General features: G+C 38.0%; 1 protein-coding gene across 1 annotated transcript in view; it reads left to right on the top strand.

Moving 5' to 3' along the window:
• LOC124803421 overlaps positions 1-21,674 on the top strand; it is a 93,373-nt gene that overhangs the window by 29,033 nt on the left and 42,666 nt on the right. The window contains exon 4 of the mRNA XM_047264604.1: positions 4,865-4,994. Within this exon, the coding sequence (XP_047120560.1) occupies positions 4,865-4,994 (130 nt within the window). The remainder of the gene's footprint in view (positions 1-4,864; positions 4,995-21,674) is intronic.

The following is a 21,674-nucleotide window of genomic DNA, read 5'->3' as shown; positions in this document are numbered from 1 at the left end:
CTGAAAAGGCTGCTGCCCCTCTTCAGGAACCACACGTTTGTCTGGCCTCTCAACAGATACCCCACCATTGTGGTTGTACCTACGGTACGGCTATCTGTATTGCTGAGGCACGCAAGCCTCCCCACCAACAGCAAGGTCCATGGGGAGGGGGGAATAATAAACTTGCTTAAAAGCAAAAACTCACATGGAATAGATGGCATTTCCAGCAAAATACTAAAAGCTTGTTCTCAACAGATAAGTAAGATTCTCAGCCACCTGTGTAATAGCTCTCTGGAACAGGGCATTTTCCCTGATAGACAGAAATATGCTATTGTTATACCTTTGCATAAAAAAGGGGATAGATCTGATGTCAACAATTACCATCCAATCTCCCTTCTAACAGCTTTATCCAAAAATTTTGAGAAAGTAATGTATTCAAGAGTAGCTTCACATATCTGTTAAAATGAAGTACTAACAAAATGTCAGTTTGGTTTCCAGAAAGGTTTTTCAACAGAAAATGCAATATATGCTTTCACCAATCAAATTTTGAATGATCTGAATAACCGAACACCACCCATTGGGATTTTTTGTGATCTCTCAAAGGCTTTTGATTGTGTAAATCATGAAATTCTGCTAGACAAGCTCAAGTATTGTGGCATGAGTGGGACAGTGCACAAATGGTTTAATTCGTACCTAACTGGAAGAGTGCAGAAAGTTGAAATAAGCAGTTCTCATAATATGCAAAGATCAGCACATTCCTCAAACTGGGGAACTATCAAGAATGGGGTTCCACAAGAGTCGGTCTTGAGTCCTTTGTTGTTCTTAATATATATTAATGACTTGCCATTCTATATTCATGAAGAAGCAAAGTTAGTTCTCTTTGCTGATGATACAAGTATAGTAATCACACCTGACAAACAAGAATTAACTGATGAAATTATCAATAAGGTCTTTCAGAAAACTACTAAGTGGTTCCTTGTAAACGGACTCTCACTGAATTTTGATAAGACAGTACATACAGTTCCGTACAGTAAATGGTATGACGCCATTAATAAATATAGACCTTAATCAGAAACATATAGCTAAGGTAGAATATTCAAAATTTTTAGGTGTGTCCATTGATGAGGGATTAAATTGTAAGAAACACATTGATGATCTGCTGAAACGTTTGAGTTCAGCTACTTATGCAATTAGGGTCATTGCAAATTTTGGTGATAAACATCTTAGTAAACTAGCTTACTATGCCAATTTTCACTCATTGTTTGCGTATGGCATCATATTTTGGGGTAATTCATCACTGAGGAATAAAGTATTTATTGCACAAAAGCGTGTAATCAGAATAATAGCTGGAGTCCACCCAAGATCATCCTGCAGACATTTATTTAAGGATCTAGGGATATTCACAGTAGCTTCTGAGTATATATACTCTCTTATGAAATTTGTTATTAACAACCAAAACCAGTTCAAAAGTAATAGCAGTGTGCATACTACAATACTAGGAGAAAGGATGATCTTCACTATTCAAGATTAAATCTAACTTTGGCACAGAAAGGGGTGAATTATGCTGCCACTAAAGTCTTTGGTCACTTACCAAATAGTATCAAAAGTCTGACAGATAACCAACAAGTATTTAAGAAGAAATTAAAAGAATTTCTGAATGACAACTCCTTCTACTACATAGAGGAATTTTTAGATATAAATTAAGAAAAAAAAAACAAAAAAAATACATAAAAAAAATTTTAAAAAATTAAAAAAGTTGTTATTTTAACTTAATTATGTTGTTAAATAAACTTAATTATGTCATGTATTGGAAAATGTGACTCGTTCCACATAATTACGAAATATCGTATTTATGATCCTTGGAACTAGTATTAATCTGATCTAATCTAATCTAAATCTAATCTAACCTTAAAGATGGTCCACCTCTCCATTCATTTATCCATGGTAAGAGTAAGAGCTCAGATGCAAGTGTGAATGCATAGCATTCTCTCAGTAAACGGATGGTACCATGCACTATTGACAGTTATTAAAATACCTGCTAGTTACAGATAAGCGATTATTGCAGTATCTGATACTTCTCATTCTGGTTCTTTCTATCAGTTACGATATTTTTGCCACCTTTACAGACATATAATAGCCAAAAAATGTTGAAGATGTCAGGTCATGAGATTCAAAAGGAAATAACAAGGAAATTTTATTTTGAACATGATTTGGAAGATGAAGCTGAAGTGGAATCATGACAAATTGTTTGTAAAAACTGTAGTGGAATTGATGATTTCCCAGTTTTCATTGAAGATGATTGTGATTTGAAATAAAGATGATTTCAACATATATAACACACCAGTATCCTCTTTTCATGTGTGGAATGAATTTTGTTTGTTTTGTCATAATGGTAAATTTTCACAAATCAGATAAAATTTCTGATGAGATTTTTTAAGAAAAAAAGAGTTGTTCTGAAAACTAATTTAAAAGCACAAAAAGTACATTTGTGTAATAAATGTCAAGGACTTGGAGCACTAAACATCACTGGATTTCAAATTTACCTAGTATTTGAAACATCTTTATTCTCAGATGATGAATAAATGTCATCTGTATAAATGAAAAATATTTCAAATAAATATTTTCATTTGTTATTCATGCTCAATGAATCACAATTTTAATGTGGATTTGCCATTCATCATTGGAATAAATGTGGCCCGACTCAGGTGGTAAGCACATGCACATGCTGCAAATTGACAGCCTATGTGCAAATGAGTTTGAGTAAGAGACATCCATGTGGCTGTGGACAACTGGGTGTTATTTTCATGACTGTGGCCAAGCGCTATCTTGGTTGTGTAATTAGGTGAGGCAGCATGGGACATCTTCAGCAGCTTCCAAGGATGTCCATGAAGTGTATTCATGCTCTCCCTCACACACTACAGGGGCATGCAAATGCTGCAGATGAGCCACACACTTGCAGGATTCAATTTCATTACAATGAAAAAAGGCATTGAACTTACTTATAGTGTCAAATAGCTGCAGATATCTTTTTCAATGTAGTAATGTGGCTGCAACCAGAGACAGCTTTATTGTCATCTGTCACAGAAAAATTGGGTGCTCTAGGTCCTAAAGCAAAACAGATGATCTCAATCAGAGAAAAAATCTAATTGTCAGTCAAAATTATACTGTTTGAGATTTTGATAAGCACCAAAGTTTAATTTTAATGGCAGAGGACAACAAATTGAATATGACAATAGATGAAATAAAATATAATGTACCGCATCTGATATTACCTTGGTTGTAGCACCCAAGGAATTCATTAAAGAAATTCATTGAAATATTTTGACAGACACAAATATGTGATTCAACTGTAGAGATTTCTTTGGTCAAAAGGAAACTTATTTTATAAGATAATTTCTTTTATTTTGCCTACATTTTTTCTATAGTGTGTACAACAAAGTGTTTTATGAGGTCTGTTCAAAAAATTCTGGAATTTTGTCCACAAAATTTTTCTGCACTTACCTTTTACTCACTGTGCATGGTCTCCTTCAAAATACTATCCTCCACAATTGGTACATCATGCCCAACTCCATTTCCACTGGATTGTGTGAACTGCTGTCTACTGATTTTCTTTTTATCTTGTCTATCTTTGCAAATCTTTGTCCTTTCAATGGCGTTTTCAACTTTGGAAATAAAAAAAGTCCACAGGGGCAGGTCTGGAGGGTACGGAGGATGAGGGAGCACAGTGATTTCCTTTTTGTGCAATAATCATGCACCAAACAGGGATGAATGTGTGGCTGCATTATCATGATGCAAGAGCCATGAATTGTCTCACCACATTTCGGGCCATTTCCTTCTAACATTTTCTTGCAGGTATCACAACACATCTTGATAGTACCATTGATTAACAGTTTGTTCCTGTGACACAAATTCATGATGAACTAGTCCTTCAAGGTCAAAGAAAACTTACAGAATGGCTTTGACATCTGACCTGAACTGACAAGTTGTTTGTGGTCTTGGAGAATCTTATCCATCCCATTGTGAAGATTGAACCTTGATCTCAACACCATAACTGTAGACCCACATTTCATCATCAGTAATGATTCTCTTAAGGAACATCTCATTCTCATTTATGTGATCCAAAAGCTCTTCAAAGATTGTGAGGTGAATGTCTTTCTGGTCTTGACTTACGAGCTGTGAGATGAAATTGGTGGCAACATGATGCATTTCAAGATGCTGTGTCAAAATTTCATGACATGATCCAACTGAAATGATACGTTCTTCTGCAGTCTACTGGACAGTCAGTCTTCAGTTGGCATGCACAATTTCATTGATGGTCCTGACATGAATGACGTCAGTAGACATTGAAGGGCATCCTGAATGAGGGCCATCTTTAACTTCCATCCATTTTTAAACCACATGAACCGTTTGTAACAGTGAGTACAGCTTCATCACTCATCACCGTAGGCTTCCTACATCATTTTGTGTGTCTCTGTAAAGTTTTTCTTGAGTTTTACGCACAATTTAATGCAGACACATTGCTCCTGTGACCCTGCCATCTTAAAATTCTCAAACTGTGCAACACAATGTTCTACTCAATACAGTACTGAACAATAACTAACAGACATACAACAATGAAACATCTGGCAGTTACACATTAGAGACAGGCATGTGCAAAGATGCCAACGGCATTTTGCTCCAACACACCAGTGTCACAAAATTACAAATTCTCTGGAATTTTTTGAACAAATCCCTTATATAATAATGTTTTCTTTCTCAGTAAGTTGTACCAATGTAAAGCTCTCAGGTTATCACAGACTCATTCATCTGATAACCTGATAGCTGTATATTAGTTAAACTGTTTTCTTTTCCACTATAGCTCATCAGTTCACTTATTTTCTTTCAGGAAATACACTCTCATTTCTCTCAACATCACACCGTTTCTACATAACAGTGTATTAAAGTTCTTTGTGGATGATACAAACTGTACGAGGGCACCAAACAATGATGACTTTTGGTGGAGCGTAGAGATAAAAGTAAGTTGAATGACTGCATCCTTATGCTTATTCTGGTATAACAGCCTTAAAAATAATCCCAAAGACAATGTAACAATTCAGTAATAGATAGCAAGTAACTGTCCAATTTTTTATTACACTATTATTGTACAGCTCAGTGCATAAAGAATAACCAGGCTGATTGATCCCAAAACAAAAATGGAACTAAAAAATGAAAAAAACACATCACAAGAAGTTTGTCACCATAGACAAAAAAGACTCTCCAGTTCCAGAAATTATCAAGTTTATGTTTAACTGTTTAGGCAAAAAGTTACAATTTTTTCCTTGCACTAGCCCACCACTCTGTGCCCTTGTACTGATAATGGAATCATATCTACAGAAGATCGGTATGCCTTGATGACTCTGTGTGTTGGCAGTTGGCAAGTAGATACTTCTATGCAAGTTTTGTTCAAGAGAAATTAATGTAGAATATCATAAATCTGCTGTCACAGGTGAATACTGGACAGTGAATTTGTTTTTGTTCAGAGAAAAGAAGGCATTAAACTAACTTCAGTGTATGGCTACTCCAGGAATCAGCAGTGGGCCCACTCCTGTTCTTACCCTACATAAATGATCTTCCAACGAGTTCAAAGGATAGTCCAAAGCCTGTCACGTTTGCAGGTGGCATAAGCATACTACCAGTGTGAAAACTGAACCTTGGCAAACACAGTTCAGATAATAGCTGGAAAGCACTACAAATGGCTCACAACAAACATTTTAAGTCTTAATCTCACAAAGGCTCAGATTCTGCAACTTCTAACAAGTTAAAATGGCCTGTTACAATCAGAAACAGACATTAATGGCAGATACTAAATAAAACAAGCTGTGTAAGACCCCTAAAGGGCCCAGTTGGAAAACAGGTTAAAGCGGAGTCAACACTTAGACAAACAAGTTATGAAGTTCAGTTTAGCATGTTCTGCCCTTAGATACGACTCTCATCATGTTGACCAAAAGAGGAATGTTAGAAGCAAGCTGTAAGAATATTATGTAAAGTAGGTAACCATACATTTTCAGAGGCCTTTTTGGAGGTATTGAAATTCAGACATTCACTTCCCAATACATTTACTCCTTAATGATTTTTCTTGTTGAGAACAAATATCAGCTTCAGATGAACTTTGATCTACATACTCATGATAAAAGATGTAAAAATAATATCATGTTGACTTTATCTCCTTGTCTAGGATGCAGAGTGACCAGTTATTCAAGTTCCCTGTTAGCATAAATCGAGAAATTGGGTATCCAAACCAGTCCAAAACAAAAGTAAAAACCTACCTCATTAGCTGCTGTTTGTACAAATTATCTGAATATCTAAACCAGATGATTGAAAAGTTCTCTTAGGTACATGATGAATTGCAATGTTGGTTGGAAAGCTGCATGACAAGTATTAAGGTACTGTAAATAGGACACAGTATTATTTCAGATGCAGGTACAAGTATTTTCTGTGAGTAAATGTTAAACTAATAATATAACTGCTCAGTATAAGTGAAGAGGTAGGAGCTGTTTTTCAAAGTAATAGCTTTCTTTCTAATTTTCTTGATCAAATTTAGAAGTTTGAAGAGCGTTAAGCATTATAGTGATAGTTTATTGTTACTAGAATAAACACTCTTAAGTTTCTATGATTTGTGTGTATTTTGTTAATATATACCTTGACTCATTCTAAATCTCTAAAGGCACTTCTTCTTGTTGGTATGCATGTGACAGCATGCACTATGAGTATCTTTCAAAATGGTGTGCGTAATAGCCCTTGAGCCAGGGACCTTTTGCATACCCACCAGATGGACTGTCTTACTGTAACTATGTGCTGGCATACACTTTCACCAGCGCACTGGTCAGCACTAGGACATATAGTATAGAGGCGCTGAACAATGTCAAGAAAATACCAAGACACATCACCAGGCTATGCACCAATAACGCCCCTGGGCAGCATCAATGAAGGCCGCTTCGCTGACCTAGCTGTCTCACTCTCTCAATCTCAGTACCTCAGTACATCACATTGGGATTCAGTTCACACTACACCTCAATATGTTGCACTGCACTCTAGTCTTCCTCAGTGATAGTCGTCACCTCGCACCTTAGCCAGCTGTGAGGAAATGTTAATCATAGTATATAGTTGTGATATGGACACAAACTAGATTCAAAAATTAGTACATGTTATTTGATTGCTGTTAACCACAGAACTTCAGATTGGACATCACTGAAGTTAAGTACTCTACTGGTTTCTGTAATAAAGTGTATTTTAACTATGTGTGCATTACATGTTGTGGTGAGAGGAAACCGGCCACCCACCTATCATACCACCCTTTCCTCATCCAGCCAGGATCCACAAAATGTTATAAGAAGGCACAGCCACGACAAACTATCCTACAGCCATATTTTTTTTCTCATAGTAGCAAGCATCCCATCTCATAGTAGCACTTGCAACCTACATCCTCAATCAGAAGGCATGTCAACATGTATTTCATTTGCAGATACAGTAAAGTTCGGTACAGAGAAGTGTGCCTTCAAGATGGCAGTTTTATATATTACAAATGCTGTTGACAAAAGACAAATTAATAAAAGCAATAAAAACATACTACTGACAATCAAGTATGCATTAACATTACTGGAGGAATCAAAGGACTTAATTGTATTTGCTGCTTCAATGAAATTTAACTCATTATTTTAAGAGATTACATTTTCATGGATGTCTTTAATTAAATTATTGTCTTCAGAAAAGCTTGATGAGGAATGCTTTCCATGTGTTAGTATGTATGAATCATTGTAATAAACAGATAACATTCTCATTAATGGCAAATGTCCAGTTGCATGAAATGTTGTTGACAACGCAATAGGTATATCAAATAGTTCACTTGATAAATCACAATGTGTGGCATTTAAGATTAATCCACTATTGTTCAATTTTAGTGTAAAGGGTAGCTCAGGTGTATCATAGTTTTTACATGTAAATGTGACATGAAGGGTGGAGTTAAACGAGAAAATTATACCTTCAGAACATCATTTAAGAAATGGATGATAAAGATGCGTTAAAATTCTAGGGCAATCATTTTTGGGGGATGATTCATAAACAATTCTTTCTTGCAACTGTACACTCTAGTGTCTAAGAATACTGCTGATTCAGGGCAAATTAACTTATGACTACATTTACACATATGCAAATCATTTTCACTCAGGGACACAAAATATCTTCGATCCTTGCTGATCAAGAGATAATCATTCAGTGCATACTTTACATGAATACCTGCCTGTCTTCATTTCAAAGGGTAAGTATAAATTCTAGTACCTCCCGCCACGGAAGTCGAACACACGCCAGAAGAAATGGATGTGGCCAGCCCATAGAGGGCTCCGCGTCCACAGCGGCTCTTCAGCGCAGCGGCTCTCGCGCAGCGAGGGCGCCACCGCTGCACCACATGCAGACCGCGGCCAATAGCCGCTCCCTCCGGTTTCGTATGTAGGGACCTGCTCTGCCCTAGTCCAGTCAGTCCGGTACTCGCTCTGGATTGTGTCTCTATCTCGGTGGTACTGCGTTCTAGTCATTGCTCGTTGTTGACATTTGCCTGGCTCTGGTTCCGAGTGGATTTACTGTTGGTGTTGGGTGTTGTGGTTTCCACAAGCCTCCCTTGTTTATCTCTTCCTTGTTGTGTCGGTCATAGTCGGTCATTGTCGGTAGTTGTCGGTTGTTGTTGGTCTGTCGTCCGAGTCGTCCTTGTGTTTACCCGGTGGTGCGTGCTCCACCCCCGGCGGCTTCCCCAGCTGGCGGCTCCGATCCGCAGCCCAAGGTGTTCCCGCGGTTGGTTTTGGTTAATACATAAATCTTATACATTTCAAAATTATGCTTTGATCTAGCAATGGGAATAGAAACGATAACAGTTAATTCATCTACAATCATTAAGGAGTGTATGGTGGTTAACTTATAGTAAGCTTATAAATTGTAAGCATTAACAGGGTAAATCATAGTATATGTTGCATCTAGCTTTTGTTCAATTGATAGTAGGATCTGTAAAAAGTGTTCTGGATGTAGTAGTATGCTGCTAAACAATCATTTGAACTACTTTCTAAAGCTGTTCTTAAGTTAAGGGCATCAATTCTCGCATTTGATAAACTATCAGTAATCCTTAACAAAAGAGTGTTTAAATCTAAATGTGCAATCATAGCATTTAATCCTTGGAATAGTTCTTGGATGTTTGCATTCGTTTCATTATGAAGTACATGGAAATGTGAGGTAAATTGCTTTACAATCTGTTCAATGAAAACTGTGTGGTTGGTAATGGTTCTTTGCATATTCTTTAATATGATAATTTCGTTAGAGAAGTTAGTTGAATCTGTACTGGTCTGTTGTTCAAGAGCCTATATTTTGCCTTTAACTTCCAGTAGATCTTGACTACTTAAAGTACCAAATACAGTACGAAGGATACCCCCTCCAAAATCAAACTAGGATCGTTTATGCCTAATTAAAGTTTTGTGTGGCAAAAGCTTTAAAAAACAGTAAATCTCTTGTTCATAATTAGCAAATGTAGACTCTACCTGCATTTTGGCTGTGATCCAGTTGTTATACCAAGATGTACCCATTTCCAAAATTGTATCATTACCCTAAGCAGAATGAATTAGGTCAATATGCTTCTTTACAGAATTGAACTGTTGCTGGATTTCACTCAGATTGTACTTGAGGACAAGTTTTGTATTACTTGTTCAAACAAAACAGCTGTACTCTGTGGTACTATTACTACCACATTAGTAGAATACGCTATCATAGCAAGCATTAGAATAAAAATGAACATGGTTAATTAGTTCTAAATACTAGAATTAACAATGAACATAAAATAAAAGAGTTTCTTGTGGTAACCTGTGGAATAAAAGGTTTAGTTTCTCTCGTGCACTCATGCAATAGCTTCAATACTAAATTTTCACAACACATTCACATAAGCACATGGCTGAAATAAACACGCATTGCACTCTCAGACACTACACACGTTTACGCAGATTGCAGGGGTGTCTGGAACAGGATTGCTTGGAACGTGGCAATGCCTCGGCCTCAAAGTCTGGACTGCAACCTCCCGATTCTCTTGGGTTTGAGAACAGCAGGTCTGCCTCTTGATCAGTCCTTATCGTCTTGCGATACTACAGGAAATCTTGCCAGAAATGGCTTTACACGATTGACATGAATGACTATCGAACAAAAGGGCAGTTGGAGCTTAAGAGCGACTGGCAACAACACGTCCAACATTGGATATGGTCCTTTCCAAAACTTCTTAAGCTTTATGACTTGACTCTTCTTTAACACCACATTGCTCAGATACACAAGATCTACTCAATACTGTGGCACTGCTGCTTGGCAGTCATGTTGTCTTGCTTGCTGAAGAAAGGATTGATGATTCCGCTGTTTCACTCTCCTCCATGCTTCCTTTAGCTTGCGTGCTAGATCCCTTATGTGTTCATTGCTGATTCCAGTAGTCGGTCGTGCAAAGTGCAAGGCTGAATGCATTCTTCTTCCATAAACAATCTCATATGCACTTAGACCAGCTGAGCTGTGCATTTTGACATTGTAACAACTTACCAAGTACGGTAAACAGACATCCAAATTGTGGTGTTTGCTGACCACATAATGGCTAACAATTTTAATAAGTGTACTGTGGACTTGCTCGACTCTTCCATTTCCTTCAGGGTGTGCTGGTGTAGTCCTTAACTGAGTTATTTGCATGAACTTACAAGTCTGTTTAAGCAATTCACTTATAAAATTCGTTCCTTGATCACTAATTATACTTAATGGTGATCCAAACTTAAGAATCCCTTCTTTTACAAAAACTTTAGCTATAGTCTCAGTGCTCTGATCAGGTATTGGTATCATGAGAAGGTATCTAGAGAAATGATCTAACATTATCAATATGTATTTGTTTCCATCTTTAGTCTTAGGCAATGGTCCTACGACATCTAGTCCTACTCATTCAAATGGTTCACTTGTTTCTGGCAGTTCTTGCAATGGCACTCTACTTTTCCCTACATTATTCCATCTGTTACAGGGATCGCATTGTGAAACAAACTCTAAAATGTCAGCTTTGCTGCTCGGCCACCAAAACATTTGAGCTATTTTAATGGTTGTTGCTTTTTTACCACAATGTCCTTATAATAAAGAATTGTGTTGCTCTCTCATGATTTGCTCTTTCATGCTTTATGGAATAACTAGGCGGTTTCCTTTACTAGTGATTTTGTACAATAATCCATCTATTTTGACAAAACGTTGATCATTTTTCCATAATTTGCATTGTGGATCTTCTTCCTGAACTTCCTTTAACTCTTCTTCTCGACTCATTGTAACACAAACATTGACTTTTTGACTCATTGCATCAGTATTCTCATGTTGTTTACCAGTTCGGTAAATAACCTTAAATTGGCACTCACTAAGTCTTAATGCCCATCTTGTTAATCTGGAACTTGGATCCTTTAAGCTCAATAACCATTTAAATGTGGCATGTTCTGTAATAACTGTAAATTCTCTTCCTGTTAAGAAACATCTGTCATGTGTTATACCAAAAACCAAAGCACAAAGCTCCTTCTCAGTAGTAGTATAATTACATTCTGCTTTGCTTAATTGTCTGGAAGCAAATGAGATTGGATGTTCGTGATCATCAACTTCTTGAGACTAGATTGCACCTATGGCAAAATTGAATGCATCTGTTGAAAGAATAAAAGGTTTACTGAAATCCAGATAGGCTAGCACTGGGGCTGTGGTTAGAGCAGCTTTAAGTTCTTCCATTGCCTTTTTGCATTCTGTTGACGACTTAAATATGGCTCCTTTCTTCAGTAGCTTTGTCAATGGATGTGCTATATTCGCATAACCAGCTATAAATCGTCTGTAGAAATTTGACAATCCCAAGAATGATTGTAGTTCTCTCAAATTCTGTGGTTCAGAAAAATTCCTAACATCTTCAATTAATTTTGGATCAAGTGGAACACCTTCACTGGTTATAACATGACCAAGATAGTTAACTTTACTTTGTGCAAAATGACATTTATCAATTGATAAAGACAGGTTTGCGCTTTTTATACACTCAGAAAAAGCTTGTAGTCTCTCAGTATGCTGCTTCATGTTTTCACCAAAAATGATTACGTCATAAAGGTAAACAAGTGCTTGTGTTGGGGTGAGCCCTCGTAAAACTGAATCCGTCAGGTGTTGAAATGTAGCTGGAGCATTACGAAGTCCAAATGGCATACGGAGATACTTCTATACTCCTGTAGCTATTAGAAATGAAGTTTTTGCTTGATCATCTGAATGCACTGTTAACTGGTGATAACCACTTGTTATATCACATACTGAAAAAATTCAACATCTGCCCAAGTAATCCATGGTTTCCTCTAAATTTGGTAAGGGGTAAATGTCGGGTGCGTTCACAGCATTCAAAGATTGGTAATCAACACAAAGACAGAACTGTGGTTCTCAAGAAATTGATTTCTTCTTTACAGTTACATCAGGCGAACACCACGGTGGGTCTGAAGGATCTCTTGGTTTTATAAGTCCAGCTTCTAATTGTTCTTTAATCATGTCTTCTACCAACTCTCTGACTAAATGGTATTCGGTAAGGTTTCCGTGTGACTGGGGCTGCATTCCCTGTATGAATATGGTGCTGAACTAAATGAGTGACAGGTAAATTTGCACATTCTCGGAATAAATCTGCATACTCCAACAAAACAGGCACTAAAATCTTCTGCTCATCAACTGTCAAATGTCCTATCTTCTTCCAAATCTTGTGCTTCAGTTCATCTTTGCCTAAAGATGATGGAGACACATTCCATCGAAACATTGCTATGAGATGATGATGCTACTCGGCTGACAACCCGTGAAGACTTCATATATGAAATGCGCCAAGAAAACCTGCACATACATTATTAACTTCATCTCCTCATTGCAATATTGCGTTACTGTTAGAAAAATCTGTGTTTATAACTGCAGCATTTGTTACCTCATCTGGAATCTGTATTACGTCACTTTTACTTACGTTCGACACTTCAGCAACATTTGTTCCTCTTGGCATAACAACATCCTCATTGCTCATATTCGTTATTGTAAGCAGGACTTTTGCGACATTCTGTCTCACCATTGTAGTGACACCTACACTTCTAGCAACATAGCAGTGCATTGTATCCAATAGCTCACTTTTCTTGGATCGCTCAATTAATAACAAAGTTCTGTCCTTGCATCAGGGTGACTTAACTTCAATGTAGATTGTCTTTCCTGCTCCCTTGGGAATTTGCTGAGGCTGCTCAATTTGAACATCGACTCGGATGGTTTGAACTGATGCATTGTTTGGGCAGTCCATTCCCATGATGTCTGTATTGCTGCTCCTTTGAGTATGATCTGAAGAACGATTTCCTAGGTTGTACTTACTACGGCCTAGTCTGATCTTTCTTTCTGCGACAAATACCTCTGCCTTGTTAGCGGACAAGAAATCAAATCCAAATACACCGTCATAACACGTTTCATTATTTGAAACTACTTGCATCCTTGCTGTGTATTTATCTTTATTTTTATTTTCACCTTCATCTTGGCCTTGGCCAAGAATTAATTTTACATCAACTTCATAGTTATGTAGCTTTCCTCCATTTAACCCTCGCACTTTTAATAGTGGCGGTTTCAATTTATCCCGTTTATCTATGCAACACCACATTAATGAGACTTTCTTCCTGCTGATGTTCATACTTATTCTAGATGTGTTTTTGTGATGTGATTATGGTGTAAAAACAAAAATTGTGTAACTGTGAGAGGAACCATGTGATTTCCTCCCCATTGGGAATGTGCTGGAGAGCAAATATGGAGCCCTCCTGGCTTTTGCCTCACGGGCAAAGGAAATAATTCTGGGATAACCTTGACTAGGAGTGGTTTTGTGCATATTTTATGTAACTAAAACATTAACTATGAGGTCTCTGTCCTGTAGGTTACTTATATAAGAGTTTTCATGCCTATTCTTTTAACTGGTAAACAATTCAAGGGCTCTGATGTTGAAGTTTGGGATTTCACTGATTTCCTTCTTGTCAATGGAACAAACAGCCATTGTGTTCAGCTTCTCTTGACCCATACCATTTCTGGAGAAGGTTTTAATTTATTTTTAAATGCTGAAACTGTTCTCTGCTTCCGCTGTTGAAACAAGTGTAGTTGGTTTGATCTATGAAGTTTTGTGCACTTGAATGAAGAGTTCTTCAAGGGAATGTTCCACAAGGAAAGTGAACAGATCATAAATGGATGTAATATCTTTAGAATAAATTTCGTTTGGTTTTATCTATGATCAAAAAATTGTCAGCTCCTTAGACTACTGGTGTGAGTCAGTGATGACAGTCTTCAGATATACAGCATAACAAGGGGAGGGGGAACTACTAATGGGCTGTCTGTATCTTGAAATAATGAAATAGGCCATAGTGAAAAGTACTGCTAACATACACATGGAAAACATGCTTAAATGCAAGCATTTATTCAGCTTGGCTTTCATTGATAGAGTTGTTGGAAATCATCCTGCAGGATATCATGCCACAATCTGTCCAGTAGGTGTATTTGATGGTCAAAACCTGAAGGTGGTGGGAAGACCCTGCCCAGAATGCTCTAAGTGTTCTCAGTTGTGGGGAGATCTGGTGACCTGCTGGCCAGGGTTGGGTTTGGCAAGCATGAAGACAAGTAATAGAAACTATTTCCATGTGTAGACAGTCATTATCTTGCTGAAATGTAAGCCCTGGATGGCTTGCCATAAAGGGCAACAAAACAGGTCATAGAATACTGTCTGCATATTTCTGTGCTGTAATGGTACTGTGGATGACAACCAAAGGGGTCCTGCCATGAAAAGAACTGGCTCCCAACCATAACTCCTGGTTTTCGGGGCGTATGATGGGCAACAGTCAGGTTCGTGTCCCATCACCATCCATGACATCTCCAGACATGTCTTCTCCTGGAATCTCATTTACAGGAGCAGAATTGTCTGCATGATGAGTCCTGCTTCAAACTGAGCCCCAATGATCAGATACAACATGTCTGGAGAAACTCCAGACAGTGGTGGGATACCAAAGTGACCGTCACACTCCATACAGCATGAGAATCAGGAGTCATGGTCTGGGGTGCCATTTCTTTTCATAGCAGGAGCCCTTTGGTTGTCATCTGCAGCACCCTTACACCACAGTAGTATGTCAGTGATATTTTATGCCTCATTTTATTGGTCTTCATCTCAAGCCATCATGGACTTACATTTCAGCAGAGAAATATCCAGCTGCATATGGTGAGAGTTTCTGCTGCATGCCTTTGTTTTTACCAAACCCTACCTTGGCCAACAAGTTTGCCAGATCTCTTCCAAATTGAGAATGTTTGTAACATTACAGTCAGGGCCCTCCAACCTGCTTGGGATTTTGACAATCTAACATGGCAATTGGACAGAATTCGGTGTGATATCCCTCAGGAGGTAGCCCATCACCCTATCAATCAATGCCAAGTTGAATAACAACTTGCATTAGGGCCAGAGGTGGACCAATGTATTATTGACTTCCTCAATTTTTGAAGTTCTGTCTCTCGAATGAATCATCCAGTTTTTTTCTGAAATGGTAATTATTCGTTTGTCTGTGCATGAACATCACATTTACTGTGTGTGGGTGTGTGTGCACATGTGCCTGTACCTGTGCGCGCGCGTGTGTGTGTGTGTGTGTGTGTGTGTGTGTGTTTTGTGTGTGTGTGTGTGTGTGTTTTGTGGGTGTGTGTGCATGTGTGTGTGTGTGTGTGTGTGTGTGTGTGTGTGTGTGTGTGTGTGTGTGTATGTGTGTGTGTTATAAGCACATGTTTTCTAAATGTATGTTAGTAATACTTTTCATTATTTCCTTTTTTGTTGTTTTAAGATGCTGACAGTCCACTGGCTGTATTTGTTTTTCCCACGTTTTGCTGCACATCTGAAGGTGGTCATCGCTAGTTGAAACTAGTAGTCTAAGGAGGATTTAGGAATCATAGACAGCAAAAAAATTATTCTAAAGGCATTATATCTATTTCTGATCTGTTCACTATCCTTGTTGAACATTCCCTTGGAGAATCAATCACTGAAATGCACAAACGTTTACAAGTTGCACTAACTACACTTGTTTCCACAACAGAAGCAGAGTGAAGTTTCAGCACTTTAAAAAGAATTAAAACCTTCCTTAGGAATAGCATGGGTCAAGAAAGGCTGAACTCAATGGCTGTTTGTTCCATTAACAAAGAGGATATCTTTGAAATTCCAATCAGCGTTCTACTTGTGACCATGTCACAGCTTGTGAAGGGTAATGCCTTGTATCACTGAGATAAATCATTGACAGTTCATTTTTTCAATTTATCATGGCAAATAAATCAACAGTAATTTAAAGATAACATATTGACTAAAGTGGATGGGACATTTCTCTGAATGAACAATGGGTAACAATATCAAAGCTACTAAATACATGAGAGTTTTGGAATCTTCCTTTTGTTTGTTGAATGCAGTGTCACACACTTCTTTAGCAGCTGCCATCAGATTAAGTCCAGTGCTATAACTGGAACATTTTTTTGGAGAAGAAAATCATGCATCTTCACAAACCTGATACCTTGCAATATTCCCTTTATTTCTGGAACAGCTGACCCAAAATTACGTTATGTGTTGGATACAATAACAGCATTTGCACTCTGAATATAAACTGTGTTGCACAAAATAGCATGTTTCATAATTTCGCAGAAAAAGTTTAGAAGGAACAAAAAGTCTTGGATTGTGATGTAAATTCCTCAAAGCAAATGATTCTCTCATCATCATCATATTATCTCAAATATTCTCTTCATCAGTTCAATCAAAACATTTCAATAAGCATAATTTCTTTTCGTGAACACCTTTACAATGTGAGACCAGAAACTTCATCTTGTTGAAGAAACTGAAGAAATTCTCTTATTGCAGAGTGCCTGTAACAACAAATCACTTTGCTTAGGTGATAAAGAGAAAAACATTTTAAATCCAGGAATATTTGTGAAGAACAACCTAACAGACTTTATGTTTTCGCTACAAGCATTCTGAATAGCCAACTTTGTTTTGTGATTGTAACAGTGAACTTTGGCATGTGGGAAAGTATTCTGCAACAGGGTCAGTACACCACCACAACTACTGCTCATTTCTGGAACATCATCAAATGCCTGAGCAATGAGTTTTTCTTCAACATTGAGAGGTTTCAGACTTCTTCTTAGAACCTCTCTAAGCCGTCATGTTAGCCTATCATTAACATTTTCAGAGGAAAGGAATCTTTCAACGGATTTCTTTTTCTTACTACTGTATTTACTCGAATCCAAGCCCCACTCGAATCTAAGCCGCACCTGAAAAATGAGACTCGAAATCAAGGAAAAAAAATTTCCCGAATCTAAGCCGCACCTAAAATTTGAGACTTGAAATTCAACGGGAGAGAAAAGTTTTTGGCCACACCTCCAAATCGAAACAAAGTTGGTCCATTGAAATATGAGACACAATTTAGGTCGAATGAATGACGATACAGCTAAAGTAGTTTGGTTCGAGTTGTAAGCTTACCAGTTAAGCTTTACCAGGTACCCATTGCTATGCGTCAGGTGCTCCATCCGTATTTATACGAGTACCCTTCCTTTTTCACGTACTTCGTTTGGTTTGAATTGATTGTTTATTTTTCTTTGATCTGATAAGTGCCGTTCTCTTTGTTATAGGTGTTTACGTCACACTAAGCTGCAAATGCATTACTGTACTGTGTCATGCATTGTTTGTCGCATTCTGATAATGAGTGTTTACGACCTGTCGCCGCTCTCAGCATGCCTTGCTTTTGTGGACACTACTGCCGCTTACAGTTTTTTAAAATAAAATAAAAAAAAAAAAAAAATAAAAAAAAAAAGAGAGAGAGAGAGAGAGAGAGAGAGAGAGAGAGAGAGAGAGAGAGAGAGAGGAATTGTCCCATTAGCAAAACAATGGCAAGAGACCGCTATTTTCTGTTACCTACACTCCTGCTTTCTTTGATAATGATCAACAAGAACCAAATAATAGACAGCGTATGATAGAAGATGTTCTGAACGAGAGTTTAGCGAAAAATTTTCTCCATTTGAAAATCTTTGCAGACGCCTCTTTAGTACAATACATTCTGCACTGAAATTATTCATCTTAGATTTAAAAATCTAGTCAATTGCCGTGCTTCATTTCTGACTGTATCACTATTAGGCATAAGAATAATACAAATGTAAACGTGGGATGATATCTATATTTTTCCGCGTTTGCTGTTGTCTCACTCTAGTTTTGTAGTTTATTAGGCAGACAGGATTTAAATGAGTTTGCAGCAAACACGAAAGAATACATGGCAAAATGTTTATATTCGTATTATTCTTATGGTGAAGAGAATATAGCATGCAATTCACAATTCCTATAAGGAACCATCTCTTCTCACAGGTAGGAAAAAATTCAGAATGTAGAGTTGGCCATATTGACAAACATCCCAGTCTTGCCAGTCGGATTTTCGTAGTACATTGAAATGCTGCTACATTCGAAGATGCACAATACGGAATTTGTATTTACTTCGTTGGATAATGTATGAAAATGCAGTGGCCGAAACTCGAGGTGGAGAGGAAAGCTCTTCTTCCACCTTTTTTTTTTAATTTATTTACTGACGCAGAGGGTTGGGCGCCAGTATTTATCTTTGTGCCTGCAAAGCATGCCTGTGTAGCGCTACATATATTCGACGGCAGAAGTTAGTTGTGGCGGCACCTACCAACATTTTGGATTACAAAAACCGGAAAAAAAGTGCGGCTTAGATTCGAGTAAATATGGTATATCACAGTTCATAATAACAAATTGACTTTTGCACATAGTATCTGTTGTTTTGCCTTCTAAGAAATTACAACAGTTTGCTTAATCCTGTTTTTCATTGTGAGCCCTTAGTGCTTACTCATGATTTCCACAAAATATTAAACACTTACTATTCTGTTTAATATGTGTCTGTTCTTCATAACTAATTATGTTTCTGAACTGAAATTTTATTTGCCAATTCAATCTGAGCAGCAATGTTAATGGTGCCAAAAATTTTGCATTTACAAGCATTTTCTAAATGTATTCCACTTTCCTCATGTTTTTTTAATGCATTCACTTAAATGCTTTAGTTCATCACAGCTGGCAATTGTCCATAATTCTTCACATCCAACTAACATATAATAGAAACAAAATAAGTTTTGTTTCTCTTCCCTCACTGTTAACCACTGCTTTTTGCAGGACCTTGCAGAAAGTTCTGCAGTTCTTTGCATCAAGTTGAGATAGCATGAAATGTTTTGGTTGGTATTTTCCAAATCTTTTGATTTCTATCTGATCTATATTTAATAAATTAAAGAGTGTTATTTAGCAAAAAATCTACTTTATTCACTCTGAAATCACCTTAAGAACACTAGAATTTCAACCACACACCTCCAGAATATAGATTACAAAATACTGCTGAAAAGTGGCCTCATTTTCTGTTTCTGTCATTTTTCATTTATGAATGGCAATAGGGTTGGGTTGGGGGGGGGAGGGGGGGGTGAGGCAGGGAAGACTGCAGCAAGGCACATGATAGCAACTACAGGTGCATGCTACAGACCAAAGCTGGCTGGCCCCAACATTGTGTAGACTTATGAACTGGGTAAGGGCAGGAGAATGGGAGCACTACAGACAGAGCAGAGTTTGCTGGGGTGAGGGGTAAGGGAGAAGTGTGTGAGCTGATCCAAGCATGGTCCCACCCAAGGTGGCTGGGAGCTGTGTCTTAGCGAGGGGTAAGGTGGAAGAAGGGAAGCAGCTTGGTCATGTCACTGTGCCTGCAGTTTTATGTGCTGGAGGTGTGGAGAGTATGAGGCACCTGATGCTGGCCCTGGACATTTAGTGGCGAAAGAAAAATGGGTTTGTCACTGTGGAAAAATGCACCAAGAAGAGGGGTGAGGGAAATGTAGCAGCTGCTCATAGGGGTGGAAATTGGGCCTGATTACCTCTGGTCTCTGTCACTCATGCTACTCCAAAATCACGTCATTTTCAAACTATTTCATAAAAAACTGGAAAAAATACAAAGAATAAAATTGTATCGCAAAATTTCTGGTGGGGCTGGGCCCTTGTGGCCCATAAGAACAATCTGCCCCTGACAACCACAATACTAGAAATGACAATAATTTTCATATTACTATGCATCCTTATTTAGGACTCAAAACAGAGTTTTATATTCTGGTTCCACAGGATATAAAAGGTCGCTGGAAGACACCAGGCAGGAAGTTTAAAGTTATACTCAAAAACAAAATAAATTAATACTGCGTCAGCCACTAATTCAACAGCTTAGGTGAATATTTGGATTTGGGGTGTAAATACTGCTTAAGTCTAATATTCATATTAAACAGATCTTAACTTTGCCACTATAAAGACAGCTGATAAAGGTCTGCGTAAAGCAAATACTTTTTTTGAAGCATGAGAGTAAAACAGCTGTGTAGTATAAGAGGAGAAGCAGTGGCTTTTTTAATGTAGCTGTTTTTCTCATAATACATATATATAAAGTAGCCTAGAAGTATTTACCATAATTATCAGTGAAAGCAGATCTTATTTTATTTGTCCCTTCAACAGTTGCCTGCTCATTATCTCATTAAAACACCATATTCTGTAGATCTTCTCAGTATTTATCTCCCCTGACCAAAAATCTGTATGGTTTTCCTCTATAATATCCTCTAACACCTTCTATGTTGTTATTATTTGAAGAAACAATAAATTCTAGTATCTAGGGGTTGTATATGTTTTGTTCATGTACATACATCAAAAAAAGTTTTGTATCACCTCAGTTCTGAGAGTTCTGGAACCTGTACAGAAAACATAAACATCATTTCCACCCTTTTTATTGCTCATCAAAACCACACATTGCATGTTATACCACCATGGTCCAGATTGCTGTACACACCAGTACCTCTAATACCCAGTAGCACATTCTCTTGCACTAATGCATGCCTGTATTCATCATCCACAAGTTCATCAAGGCACTGTTTGTCCAGATTGCCCTGCTCCTCAACGGTGATTCACCATGGATCCCTCAGAGTGCTTGATGGGTCACATCGTCTTTAAACAGCCATTTTTAATCTATCCCTGGCATGTTCGATAGGGTTCATGTCTGGAGAACATGCTGGCCACTCTAGTCAAGTGATGTCATTATCCTGAAGGAAGTCATTCACAAGATATGCACGATGGGGGCACGAATTATCATCCATGAAGACGAATGCCTTGCTAATATGTTGCTGATATGGTTGCACTATTGATTGGAGGACGGCATCCATGTATCGTACAGCCATTAGAACGACCACCAGTGGCATACGCCAGCCCCACATAATGCCACCCTAAAACAGCAGGGAACCTCCACCTTGCTGCAGTCATTGGAGTGTGTCTAAGGCATTCAGCCTGACCGGGTTGCCTCCAAACACGTCTCTGACGATTGTCTGGTTGAAGGCATGTGCAACACTCATCAGTGACGAGAAGGTGATGCCAATCCTGAGCAGTCCATTTGGCATGTTGTTGGGCCCATCTGTACTGTGCTGCATGGCTTCATGGTTTGCAAAGATGGACCTTTCCATGGACATCGGGAGTGGAGTTGCACATCATGCAGCCTATTGTGCATAGTTAGACTCATAACACAACATCCTGTGGCTGCATGGAAAGCATTGTT

The sequence above is a fragment of the Schistocerca piceifrons genome, chromosome 6 (genome assembly GCF_021461385.2).
Source record: "Schistocerca piceifrons isolate TAMUIC-IGC-003096 chromosome 6, iqSchPice1.1, whole genome shotgun sequence".
NCBI classification, from domain to species: domain Eukaryota; kingdom Metazoa; phylum Arthropoda; class Insecta; order Orthoptera; family Acrididae; genus Schistocerca; species Schistocerca piceifrons.
The sequence above is the reverse complement of the archived record's forward strand: the minus strand, read 5'-3'. Positions and strand labels throughout refer to the sequence as shown.